General features: G+C 40.0%; 1 protein-coding gene across 5 annotated transcripts in view; it reads right to left on the reverse strand.

Moving 5' to 3' along the window:
* Positions 1 to 1,799: 1,799 nt before the first annotated feature.
* The window catches only part of LONRF1 (LON peptidase N-terminal domain and ring finger 1), a 37,797-nt gene continuing 25,886 nt past the window's right edge, over positions 1,800 to 13,710 (reverse strand). Inside the window, exons 9-13 of one of the 5 annotated variants that reach the window (XR_008377341.1) lie at positions 11,875 to 12,033; positions 11,582 to 11,744; positions 6,269 to 6,421; positions 2,520 to 3,718; positions 1,800 to 2,267 (exon numbers count right to left, since the gene is read on the reverse strand). Coding sequence is in view for 1 of the 5 variants with exons in the window: in XM_053578351.1 (XP_053434326.1) it covers positions 3,560 to 3,718; positions 6,269 to 6,421; positions 11,582 to 11,744; positions 11,875 to 12,033 (634 nt within the window). In the remaining 4 variants the exon portion in view is untranslated. Of the gene's footprint in view, positions 3,719 to 6,268; positions 6,422 to 11,581; positions 11,745 to 11,874; positions 12,034 to 13,710 lie in introns of all 5 variants that reach the window. The other 4 variants (XR_008377340.1, XR_008377339.1, XR_008377338.1 and 1 more) reach the window with 4 other exon arrangements.

A 13,710-nucleotide genomic window follows, 5' to 3' on the forward strand; every position in this document is an offset into this window, starting at 1 on the left:
AAGTTTGTTTCCATGATTCATTCATTGAACGTTTTACGCTGACGGGGACTGTCAGAGCAGCATGTTCGATCACCTGATCATTGAGGAATTGCCACATCCTCACGTCTAAGGAGATTGGATTTGTTCCCTTGTTTAGAACATTCATGTTCCTCAGATTTCTAGGATTTGATTAACGACTCATCTCTGCCACTTGGGACCATCGACTTGGGGCTGCTGCTTCAGTGAAAGGCAGCCTGGTTCTGTCCCCCTGGGACGGCTGGAACATACTGCTACATGAGGGGGGCTGGTGGTCTGCCATCTAAGCACAGGGCCCCTCATGCTACTGGCAGTATCTTCTCTGGCCCAAGGCCCACATTCAGGAACTTTGGCCTGACAAGCGTCTGCTGCTGCTCCTTACTGCCCAGACCAGGTGTGGGAAAGATCAAATGATCCAGCGATTTCACAAGTCTCACAAGAGGGCGGTGCCTGTGGCTCAGCGGGTAGGGCACTGGCCCTATAAATTGAGGGTGGCAGGTTTGAACCCAGCTCCAGCCAAACTGTAACAACCACAAAAAATAGCTGGGTGTAGTGGCGGGCGCCTGTAGTCCCAGCTACTCGGGAGGCTGAGGCAAGGGAATTGCCTAAGTCTAGGAGTTGGATGTTGCTGTGAGTTGTGATGCCACGGCACTCTACCGAGGGCGATAAAGTCAGACTCTGTCTCTAAAAAAAAGAAGTCTCACAAGAGCGATTTCCAAAACTCTCTCCTTGTTGGGGTGCCCCGCAGCTGCTCTCATTTGACCTATAGTGCTCATTTCTGCAAAGCCGTGCTTTGCTCTGGTCTTCCATATCACATCCTATCTTGTATCTCAGAGACTCCTCAAAAGCATCAATCTGTTTTGCAATGCCATTAGATTTCATCATCTTCACCTTCACACACACACTTGGATATGAGAAAGGGAGGGCAAAGGTATTTGCTCAGGTTAACCACCTTTACCCAATCTCTCTTCTTAACTGGTATTTACTTTGACTCCATGCAGTGATCTGCCTGTGTCTTGGAACTAAACCTGTCTAAAGTGCTAGACACCAGTCATAATACTCTCAAGAGGATTTATATATTTAACTGTGTTATCTGCCTTAAATGCCATTAAGTGGGGTTATAAGGAAACTGCAATGAAGTTCAGAGTTTGTTTATCCAATGAAGGTATCTGAGTGGTACCTTGAAGAACAGAAGAACTGGACGTACAGAGACAGGTGTAAAAGACAATTGGTGACCAGCTTCTTTGGCTTGAAACACTGATTCTTGACGGAACTTAGACACTTAAAGTAATGAAGGAAAAATAACTGGTCAGTGTTTTTTGTTTGTTTTTACAAACTGTATAGGAGCAGTAGAAAAAATTTCCATAGATTTAAAAAAAATACCTATAAACAGAATAATCCAGAGATCGTGAATCACAAAATTAAGGTAAATGGTAAGTAATACCCATCCATTTCCATGAGAATGTATGTGCATGTGTGTTTGTGTGTAAGTAAACTCTTTACTTATACTACCCAAGTCACTTCTTAACAAGCATTTGGTAGTTTTTTATTGCAAGAAAGTTTAACACCTTAAAAACTGTTGATAGGGAACTTTTGGGAGAATGGCCCATTCTTTAGATGTTTTCTGCAGAACTAATGAACAAATTGTCAATTGGAATTAACTGTGCTGGTGAGGGGCGGTTCTCCAGGGAGTCATTTCTGAATATATTTTTATAAAAACATTCAGTATTAAAAGATGATTTATTTGTACTTGAAAAATCATAGCTGGGGAACTGAGAGACCAGCAAGGGCCAATTATATACAACCAAGAGGGGCTCTCCAACGGTACAGGGTGGATGTATAAATCCCATCTTCATCCTGAAGGGACATGGAAGTTTGAAAGGCTGAAAAATAGTGCTTTAGAAGATGGTTCAATGGCCCGTAGCCTCCTAAGACACTGTAATTCTTTGCTTAAAAAATGACCCAAAGAGGTATTCTGGAGAGCATAACCTGTGATTGACCCCACAAAACAGTAAGCAAAACGTGGCTTCACCACCACTGATCGCTTTTTAACAATGACCTAAAATATAAGAAAGAAGTATTATGAATTTTGCTTTTATTCAAAATTAAATAAGCAAAAGCAAAAATTTTAAGAAACTTTTACAAATTACTTACATAAAAGAAAGTTAATAGGGACAGTCACAAGTTTGCAACAAATAATTACAAAAGTCTCCAGGGCAGCATGAGTATAGACCATGTCGCAGCATGGGGACCTAACTGTTAGACCATGGCGCAGCATGGGGACCTAACTGTTAGACCATGGCGCAGCATGGGGACCTAACTGTTAGACCATGGCGCAGCATGGGGACCTAACTGTTAGACCATGGCGCAGCACGGGGACCTGTTAGACCATGGCGCAGCATGGGGACCTAACTGTTAGACCATGGCGCAGCATGGGGACCTAACTGTTAGACCATGGCGCAGCATGGGGACCTAACTGTTAGACCATGGCGCAGCACGGGGACCTAACTGTTAGACCATGGCGCAGCATGGGGACCTAACTATGATATGGATAAGGCATAACTAACATCTGCACCAGGACCAGAACTGCAAACAAAACAAACCGTAAAAGCTTCACTCCACACCTTTTCAGTCCCCCAGATCCCGAACGGGTCTATACTAGGTCATCTTAAATATACTAGGTCATCTTAAACACACACATGGTGTCTAACTATAAATTACATAGATGGGCAGTCAATGTGAAAAGCCCCCGAAACTGTACAGACTAACTGGTACTGAATTGAGTTCTCCATTTACCTTTATGTACAATTAAATGTAAACCATGTTTTCACAGTTTTAAGTGTTTTATGAATAGATGCACAGTACCACATCAGGTTTACAATTGTTCCTGAAAACTGGCTCTAAGTTCTGCACCCAACGCCCGTCGGCCACTGGGATGCCAAGTATTTACATAAATAGGAAAGTGTATCATAGTCAATGGTCAAGACAGTCCAGCAACAGCAGGATTTCCAACAAAGAATGATACTCATACTATATTTTACATACTTGTGCAAATGTAAGCATTAGGACAGATAAATCTGAGGCAAATTCAATTTGCAAAATCTTGTATCGCTACTGTTGTAAACTTGGGCAAAAAATGACCCTCAGCAAGTTCTGCACTCTATGGCTTTTTCTTCTTTTAAAATTTTAAAGCCAGAGAAAATGCACACATACCACCCCCCGCCCCCCCCACGCGCGCGCACACACGCACTCCACAGACACACACAGAGTTTTCATTTCATTTTAGAATATGGTACATAGTGCAACTTCTTCACAATGTAGAGGTTTGACACCCATTCGGTGCGTGTTTTTCTGTGCAAGTTCTTAGTGGTCTAAATCCTAGTTGAAGGGATTCATTTGCAGAACCGCATGATTCAGGAGGTTGAAGAAAAAAGAAGTTTCATTACATTTCTGAAACCAGCACTGGATGTGCAAAGGCAGCGGACAATCTGGCCGTCGGCACAGCCAGATCGGAGTAATTTTAAAGGAAGATCCAAGCAGTTATTTATTTGGACTGGTCTCTAGAAAAATAGGTCAGTATATGCTGAATCTTTGTCAATCGTTCTTTCAAAGACTTCATGGATAAAACCGAGAGCTGGTACCGGGGATCCACGGGAAGAACCGCAAGAAGCCACCAGCACCAGGCAGGGCCATTCGGGGTTGCCTGAAAATAACCAATAGTTCAAGGTATTAATGAAACAAGACTTACGTGACATTAACATAACAAACCGCCACATCTACGGAGTGAGCACTGTACTACGCCGTTTCCCTGAAAATAAGGCATCCTCCAAAAATAAGACCCACTTACAGGAAAGATAAGACGTCCCCTGAAAATAAGACCTAGCGCATCTTTGGGAGCACACCTTAAAATAAGACACTGTCTTATTTTCGGGGAAGCAGGGTATGTCTTATCTCAAGTGCCCTTAACAGTTGCATAAAGTGTAAACTGGGAAACTGGAGCTCAGAAATGTGTGCAATTTTTCCGAGATCTCTCGGCTCGTCTGTGGCAGAGCCAAGACTCAGTCCAGACCGCACTCTATAGTCAGCACTCCTGCTTCCCTCTGCACTACAAGCCTTAAAGCGGGGTTTCTTGTTTGCTTTCCTTTCTTTCTTCCCTTTTTTAGACAGAATCTTGCTCTGTTGCCTGGGCTAGAGTACCATGGCCTTAGCCTAGTTCACAGCAACCTTAAACTCTTAGGCTCAAGCAATCCTCCTGCCCCAACCTCCTAAGTAGCTGAGACTACAGGTGTGTGGCCACCTCACTCGGCTTATTTTTCTACTTTTTTAGTAGAGACGGGGGTCTCACTCTTGCTCAAGCTGGTCTCAAAATCCTGACCTGAAGTGATCGTCCCACTTTGGCCTCCCAGAGTGCTCGGATACAGGCATGAGCCACTGTGCCCAACCTAAAGCAGGTTTCTTAACTGTAGGCTACCGGCCTTTGAGTCATAGTTCTATCCTGTGCACCACAGCACATTCAACAGCATCTCTGACTTCTGTCTACTGTGACAGCCAAAAATGTCTTCAGACAATGCCACTTCCCCGTGGAGGCCATAGTGCTCCAATCTGAGAACCGTTCTGTTCAAGTATGTACTTAAAGCATTAACAAAAATTAGCTGATATTTAAAAATGTCTTCAAAGTATGGTGGAATCCTAGGAAAGATCTAAGAAAAAGGTCTAGGCTTGAAAAAGAAAAAGTTCCCCAACAAAGAAGTCCCCTAGAAGTTGTAAGGGCTGACTGCTGGCTGCTGAGAGGACTACGGATTTACGTAAAAGATCCCTAACACATTACATTGTTTACCGGACCTAAAATGTGAAGTTTCGGAATGACAAAAGGACCTATGACATCAGTGCCAAACTCAAAGTAGATTTCTACATTTGTGCATTTTCTCCTCTCAACTCATCACTACTGCCACGTCTCCTGAATTCCAGAGACCTTAGAAGTTCCTTTCCCAGGATTCCCTCACCATATGGTTCTGGATTAGACTTGGCCAATGGGAGGCAGACACTCTTGTGAGATGTAGACATTGGAACAGAAGAGGCCATTATTCTCTGGAGACTGTTGCAAAATGTGGACAGCACAGCTTTCTAGAGAATTCTTGAAAACCACCTGCTCTACTGCTGCTGACTGAGATACTGGTGAGGACCCACTGGGATTCCCACAAGCTTTGGAGAGGCACCTTGTCTGCCACCCCAGGTGAAGATCTGTGGTGTCCAGACCCCCTGACTCCTGCAGCTCTCCCCACCACTGCATGAACTCTACGTCCTACATTAAACCCTTTCTGGAATATGTGGAGAGGCTGCTTTTGATTTCCTGACTGAATCCTACCTCACTAGGATGATATCACTATCAGAAACAGTGGTAGAGGAGAAGATAAAAGGTGAGGATGATGAAGTGATAAGAAAATAATGCTGTATTTTCCTATAAGCTTTTTGTTTAACCTTTAAAATTTCCTATTCAATACTGCTCTTATCAAAGCCTCTTTCTATTATGTTTAATCAAATTCAGGTAGCCAGGGTAAAACAAACATATGGCAAGCAATGATAGGCTAAACAAAAGAGGTACTCAATTTGGAATGGCTTGATGTTGACCTCTCAAGTTCAGGTGAAGGATTCAATTGGGATTCAAACTCAGACCAACCTTTGAAAATTGGAATGAGAGGCAGGTGCATCACCGTGGGGTCTACTACCTCTCCATCTTCATGTATTTATTTAAACCTGTATGTGAGGAGTGATATAATAAACACGAAGAGAGAAAAAAGATTTAAAGGGTAGGGGAAGATGCTGGGGATAAAGGAGAGGCAAGAAAAGAATTTTTAAATGTACTGAAAATGACAAGTCTCTCCACTGTCCAGGAATAAGAGTTCAGCCGACGGGCTCAAAGGAATAGCTGTCTCATAGTCACAGTTCATTGCATGGTAACACAGCATTTAAATCCCTGATTACTCCTTCTGGAAAATACTCAAGGAAGGACTTGCTCCCTCTCTGGAGCTCTTTCCTATGGGTACTTCAGCTGACACCAATTTCCAGCCTCTACCTATATAAAATGCAATGGATTCCAGGGCTCTGGGGAAGATGATCGTAATTCTAAAGAGACAGAGGATTCAAAAGCCATGCTGTACAAAAAGGAAAATGAAAAAGAAATGTCAGAATCTACTAATTTGAGTTCATACAAAAGGGACACTTTTGGAACTCATACACATCAAAGCCACCATACCTGAAGGTCGTCCTCCCTCTCAGGCATTGATCCAAAGTGCTGAAGAATTTGGCTTCGAAATCTGTCTCTTAAGTTCTGAAACCAGCTGCAGGCTTGAGAGTATACCAAATCATGAAGTTCTCGGAGATTCTTAATCTCATCTTCATTCTCAACCTAGAAATATAGCGGTCAGTAAGACTTCCGGGAATAATCCCCCGTCCATATCACCTACTCTATGGAGGTGAGAAGAAGCATCAAAAAGCATCAGAAAAACAGGTGAATACCTATTTCAATGATGAATTATCAGAGTATGCTATAATTCTTATGCCATCATATGTATTTCTGCCTTACACAGTGCTAACTGGCCAGACCTCCGCCACCTTGCTGACTTAGCAGTGTAATACTTCCGAACCCTAACAGCCCAACTGGGAGTAAGAAAGTGAGTTCTGGTCCATGGGTCTACACAATTTGATTCCTTTTGTCCCTAGGGATCAATGGCTTTTGAACACAGTGCAACAGAAGGGTGGAAGAGGACAGTCGCTGCAATAAAAGAAAAGATACGGGGTCGAGGGTGAAGACAATATGATAAGCAAATGGCCACAGAAGTCTAGGCACAACCACATCTTTTACTGGGAAACTGGGTCAAAACACAAAGACAAACAGAACGCCACAGCCAATCACTTAGCGTATAAATTCAATGTAGCAAAAGGCAGGGAATCGGTTATATAATGATTATCTCCTGTTGTGCCCTTTAGACAACTGGATCACCAGACTGCAAATGTAAAATGCATCTGTCTTCCAGCCTGAGCTCCAGAAGAATAGTGTCGCAGAACATAGGTGGGAAGGCGGAGGTTAACACAGCCATCTCACGCAGATTTCTTTAACACATACCACACACATTTATATCCCACTCATTACGTGCCAAGCAGCGTTCTGTTTCCTATACATTAACTCCTTTGAACGAACACCAGGCCTGACTCAGCCTTTCCTACTTCAAGGATGACTAATATAAAAACAACAAAGGGCCTCTGAAATCATTTTGAAACACAAAAGGTAAAACTATAGCACACAAGAGACAAAAATAGTATACTTTTTACTTCTGAAAGATTTGAAATGAAAGTTTAAAAAGCACCTGCTGGCTCAGTGCCCATAGCACAGTGGTTACAGCACTGGTCACATACACCGAGGCTGGTGGGTTCAAACCCAGCCCAGGCCAGCTAAGCAACAATGACAACTGCAACAAAAAAACAGCCAGGCATTGTGGTGGGCACCTGTAGTCCTAGCTACTTGGGAGGCTGAGGTAAAAGAATTGCTAAAGCCCAAGAGTTTGAGGTTGCTGTCAGCTGTGACACCACGGCACTCTACCAAGGATGACATAATGAGACTCTGTCTCTAAATAAATAAATAAGTAAATAAATGAATGAATAACTAAAGCATCTGCTTATTGCAAAACCATGTTAGTCACATCCTCATGCCAATCTGGCAGGTGATGAACAACTCATGGGGAGTCAGTCACTGGCTCCAGAGTAACTAGTACTGTAATTTCACGAAAAACCTATACAGTTTACAAGTCACTGGACAAGTAACAATTCTTCGGTCACGTTCTCTGCATATTCTTTTCATTACATTTTCTTCTTTTGCTGTCTGGCTGCTAGCACAGACCACACATCAAAATGTACTTCACTGCCTGCCCTCATATATTTCCAGTCTCACCCACAGGGACAAAGGTAGCAGTCACCTTGGTAACCTTTTCGCTGCTGGTCCCGTAACTCTTCCTTTTGGTTTGGTATGAACTAATATGCATGTCACTGCCCATTGGTCCTGGATTGCACTCTTGTCCACAAGGATTCATTGTCCTTGTAAGTTTTTTGTGGACACTGTGTACATTTCCGGTGCGCTTTCTCATGTTTTCTTCACAGAGCTGTGGTGCCAAATGTTTCAAAAAGTATTTTTTCTCCACGACTGTTTCTTCAAATAAAGTTGTAACCAGTGGCTTCTTGTTTCCTTAAAAATCACACACGAATTGTACACTGCAATGTCAAGGATGTGGAAGACAGCCGCCAGGGGCCAACCCCAAGTTCCTCAGGCCAAGTTCCTCAGCAGCGGGAACACATTCTCACGCACTTATCAAGTGTATTGACACCTGCTTTTGCAGCTTTATAAAAGTGGATTGCATCAGGCTTGTTGTCCGTCACCTTCATATCTTCATGCTGTGTAGAAAGTACTATAACTACCTACTCTATCTTTGGAATGTAACTTACTAAAGCCACACGGGGAGGGAAGACAAATCGTACTGTACCAAATGGAGAGACTGTCCATGGATACTGGCCTGAGTGCTAGAGCCAAATACCTTTTATAACTGCAAAGGGTACCAACTGTGGTTATAGTATTTTGAACCAACTCAAAAGCTAGGGTGATGGATGTAGATTTTTCTGTTCATGGTAATATTTCTTCTGGACTGATCCAAATGACAGTTCTGAACCACTCTTTTTAACAATCTTGGAGCCACTGTTGTAATTTCTCAGAAGGTTCCCTGATTTCCCAGCACATGGCTCTGCTACAAAACAGTGGTTTGTAGAAGAATCCCAAGAAGATTCACCACAATTTCATACTTCCCAGGTTTAGTTACTATGTGAAGTCTGAATGGACAATGCCCATGGAGATACCAATTCCTCATCGACAGTGACAGACTTGTGAGGGTTGTAGTAAGGTGAGAGCTTATTTATGACCATATTCCACAGTTCCTGAGCTAGAGCAAACTTATCTAGCTGTCTGGGAGCTTCATGCGTTGCAGCAGCATCAAAATACAGACGTTCCAGAAGGAGTCACATTCTGTGTTCTGAAAACATAGTGAAGCAAACTGGAAAATTATCCTCACTAAAAAAGATCTCAGATATTGTCTTTATTTTGCTGTTACACACCAGGACTTAGAAGAATTCCAATCAGTCCTAATATTTCTTCTTTTATGAAATTGCCAGAATTTTAGATGAGGATGTCCTTACATAAGTCTTTGACTACATGTATTTTCTGGTTTGTAAACTTGACAATTACATCCACAATTTCATTATCAATAACTAGTTGGAAAGCAGCCAATGGAGTTTTGAGTTCTATTCCCAATTGATTCCTGGTTGAGCCCTCATAACATTAGCCGCTTGAAGTCTTCCCTGATCCTTTATTACCTGGGCATTCTGTATCCTTCCCGATGATGCTCTCATCTGAGCTGGAGGCTGCTCTAATTCTACAACTGGGCGTGGTCTTCTCTTGGGCTTCGTATTTTACATTTTTTCTTCTCCATCATCTTCTTCCCTCTCATCTTCAGAACGAATAAGTTCACATTTCACCTCTGTGAATTCTTCTTCACTATCTAAGCTAATGCAAATGTCCTCAGTGTTTCCTTCAAATTTGACACTATCAGTGATTCCTCTACCTTGGCCTCTGACAAACTATATTGACTCTACATATTTGTGTCTGTCTTATGAGAAAAGTCATTGCTTGAGACAAAATGAATTTATAGACTTATCAGATATTCTATACTTTCATTTATACAGTCTATGACCTTCATCAAACACAAATATATTGGTTGCTAACTTTACTAAGAAAAACACTCACAAAAAAAGAAAGCCAGCTTTCCCTGCAATAACATAACAGAACTGATTGTCTTAACACAATAACTAAGAAAATGCCAGGAAGGCTACGTTACCCAGTGTGATGAAAATGTGTCAAACTGTTTATAAAACCAGTGTTTGGTGCCCCATGATCGCATTGATGTACACGGCTATGATTTAATATTAATAATAAAAAAATAATATAACAGAACTTAAAATTGTATTAGAAGTCAAAGAAATAGAATTATTTCAATAAGGAAAGAAGATTTTGATATAAAAAAAATTTGAGAAGCCTTTCTAGAATGGACAAGAAAAACATTACACAGACAAAGACACTCCGATGAGAAAAAATTACTGAACATTACTGGACATATAAGACTCAATTTTTAAACATCAAATCCAAAAGTACTTTCAATATGCTATTTGATATTGTCCATATATACACACACACACATACACACACGCATATATAAAAATGCTCAGCCACATACTCAAGGGATTTTGTCATTAAACCCAATACATGAAGGTATAATTTACATAAAACTAAAATAGGTTCTTAGTTTTACAAAGAACATTGCATTTAGCACATGATTCTACTGACCAAGCGTGCCTAAGGGACAGAGTATACCAATCAACTAAAAATTTCAACACAATACTTTTGGCCTACTTCACAAAGCTAACTACCCACCCAGTGTTTTTATAATAAGATAGGACAAGCAGTATCATTTTAATGAAGTTTATCAGCAGAGGCAATAGGCTATAATGATAAAGCACAACAAGGCCTAGAAAGACGGCTTTAAATCATTTTTGTTACACTACTATAGGATCCTAGGCAAGTTCATTAACACCTCTGAATTGTACTTTTTTGATAAGCTATTTCATAGAATTTTGAAAATTCAAGGAGCAAATGCTTATGAAAATACCTAATGCCAACATTCAGTAACTGCTGACTGAAATGAAAGATCATTGACAAAGTGCTAGTGTAAGATCTATTTTTATAATGTCTTTCTACAAGACCTCCAATTTGATAATTTATAAGATCACAGTCATTTTCTATGGTTCCTTAACTCATTTCAATTGGTGAATAAGGAACCGAAAACATTAACTTTATCCAAGAGAAATATAACAATAACCCTACCCAGGTTAAGGTAACACCAATATGTATACTGACAGTGATTTATCTGCAATGCTCTATAGTTTTAACATAGCATCCAACTCTATTTTATCATTAAGGTTATATTCGGCATAGAAATAATCTTAATACAAAGAACAGTTCTTCCAGGATTTTGTATGTCTACCTTTACATTAATTTTCAATCTACTTATTACATTAACTTTGACTACTAATACATTCAGTAAAACAGAATAGTGATTAGCAACCTTTCAAAATGTAGATGGGTTGAAATTTCAATTTAGTCAACTACCCCGACTGTGCATATATACACAGACACACATGTCTACACACACATATATTCTAGGCACTGGGCTGGTTGTTAAGCCTGTAGAGATGAGGAGGATCTAGGTTCTAATCTCCCAAGTTCTCTTGGAATGTACAATGATTTAAGGGTAAAATGAAAAGATAACTTGGGGCTAATTTTCCTAAGTAGCAGTGATGAGGGTGTCTCCTAGGAAGAACTGGCTCGTTGTTTAGAAGATACCAGCCTGTATGCCTGTGTCAAACCCAGAGCAGAATATACCAAAGTGTGCTGGAACCAGACTGTTTTTAATACCTTAACGTCCTCCAGATATTCAATGTCTGCAGTGCAATATCCATCTTTCATTCCTCTTTTCAAAACTCTGAACCGCTTTCCTCCAACTGTATCAACCACAGACCTTCCATCAGGTAAGAAATGTACATTTCTAATTTGTAACATACAACCATAATCTGCAAAACTAAAAAAAAAAAAAACAAAAACAAATAAAAAATTCTGATTAGTAATAAAGTTCAAGCATGTAAGTTCTCATACATACTGAGAGAAAGTTCCAATATAAATACAAATATTTAAACTAACAAAAACCATACCTATTCTGTGTATCACTGACACACATCCCAAACTGTTTGGTTCCAGTCTGTATACTTCTTCGAATCATTAATCTGTATCTTGGCTCAAATACATGAAGAGGGCAAGGCACAGTGGGGTAGGCCATGGTGCAGACAAATATTGGTACACTCTTGGTCAAGCTGAAGAAGTTTATTATTACAGATCAGAACATACATTAAAAATGAGTGATGTTTACAACAGTAATAAATTAATGTAAAAAAATTAATCCTAAATAAGATGAATTTTATTTCCAGCAAGAAGAATCAGCAACCCTTCATTAAGCTCTCACTGATGCAACATTAATCTAAAAACTGTTTGTAATCCTCTTATTTCAAAGCATGTATAAATTTTGAGACACCAGGTTATCATATAGAGCTAAGCATCTTTTTGAATCAAAACAAAATTTATTATAGTATTTTATATTTAAATTTTTGTTTGTTTGTTTTGTTTGAGACAGACCCTCAAGCTGTCACCCTGGGTAGAGTGCCGTGGCATCATAGCTCACAGTAACCTCAAACTCTTGGGCTTAAGCGATTCTCTTGCCTCTGCCTCCCAAGTAGCTGGGACTACAGTGCCCACCACAATGCCTGGCTATTCTTTTGTTGTTGCAGTTGTCATTGTATATTTAAATGTTTTAAATATATATAACATGATAGTATTTTTCATCCATACAATACTCATAGTCACTCTTAGCTAACTATAAGGGGGGAAAAAAAAGAGCTTTCACAATAGACAAAAAGCAAACAAAAATTATTAGGCATGAAAGTATTGCTAAACTCATGATCAAAAAACAATCTGATGACATCACATTTTTTCCTAGATTAAAATGATAAGCCATTTTTCATTGCCAGATGGGTAAAGTCAGAGAAAGATAAAGGAAATGCCCAGTTGTGTCAAGGTTATGGGAGTTAATTGGCAGTGTGGGGGCAGTTGGAAAGAGGACAACCATGCTAAAGAAGAATTTGGTTATATACATCAGAAACTTTGTGTTTTTGAGAGGAAGTATTTATGTCCGTGGAACTAAGAAACTAACTTCTAGAAATAATTGTCTCTGTGCCATACAACGTAATGCTCACAGTAGTGCTGTGAATAGCAGCCAAAACTGAGAGGCACAGAGGGTCAACGATGGCACTTCCCTAAAATGGAATATTGCTTCCATTAAAAAATGATGGGTACAATACTGACTTTAAAATGTTTATACTAAGAGGAGGCTATGGGCTAATATGAGCCCATTTGTGTTTAAAATGTTTATATACACTGTATTAAAGCCCAGAAGACAGATGATGGCTTTTGTAAATGCTTATTTATATTTTTTAGTTGTTCTTCAAAATGACCATAAATTACTTATGTAAATGTAATAATTAATACAAACATGATTACAAGATGTGTTAAAAGCAGCTCCATGAGTAAGCAGTAAGACTCAGGAGGCTCCTCTCCAACGCTCAGCTCCCGTCACGTCTCTCCTCATCTGTAACTTGCGCACACCACCCTTCTGTGGGCAGTCTGCTTGTGTCACTATTTAAGATTTCAAAAATATAATGGCAGCTTTCTTAAATCTAGCTTTTCCAGTATTGATTAAAAATATTCATAATCCTCACATCGGAACACTTTATAGCATAAAAATCACACAATAAAGTATCAATTCCATGGGAAGACAAGTCTATATTCCTGTACAGACAGGAGTAGAAATCTTTCTTCTGTTGAAGACGACAGCTCATGGGCACATATTGAAAAAGAACAGTCTATAAACACTATCTAAGAAAATGAGAGATAAAAAATATTCAATTTATGTTTGGAAAAAACCAATGGAAACAAAA

The sequence above is a fragment of the Nycticebus coucang genome, chromosome 24 (genome assembly GCF_027406575.1).
Source record: "Nycticebus coucang isolate mNycCou1 chromosome 24, mNycCou1.pri, whole genome shotgun sequence".
Classification (NCBI taxonomy): Eukaryota; Metazoa; Chordata; class Mammalia; order Primates; family Lorisidae; genus Nycticebus; species Nycticebus coucang.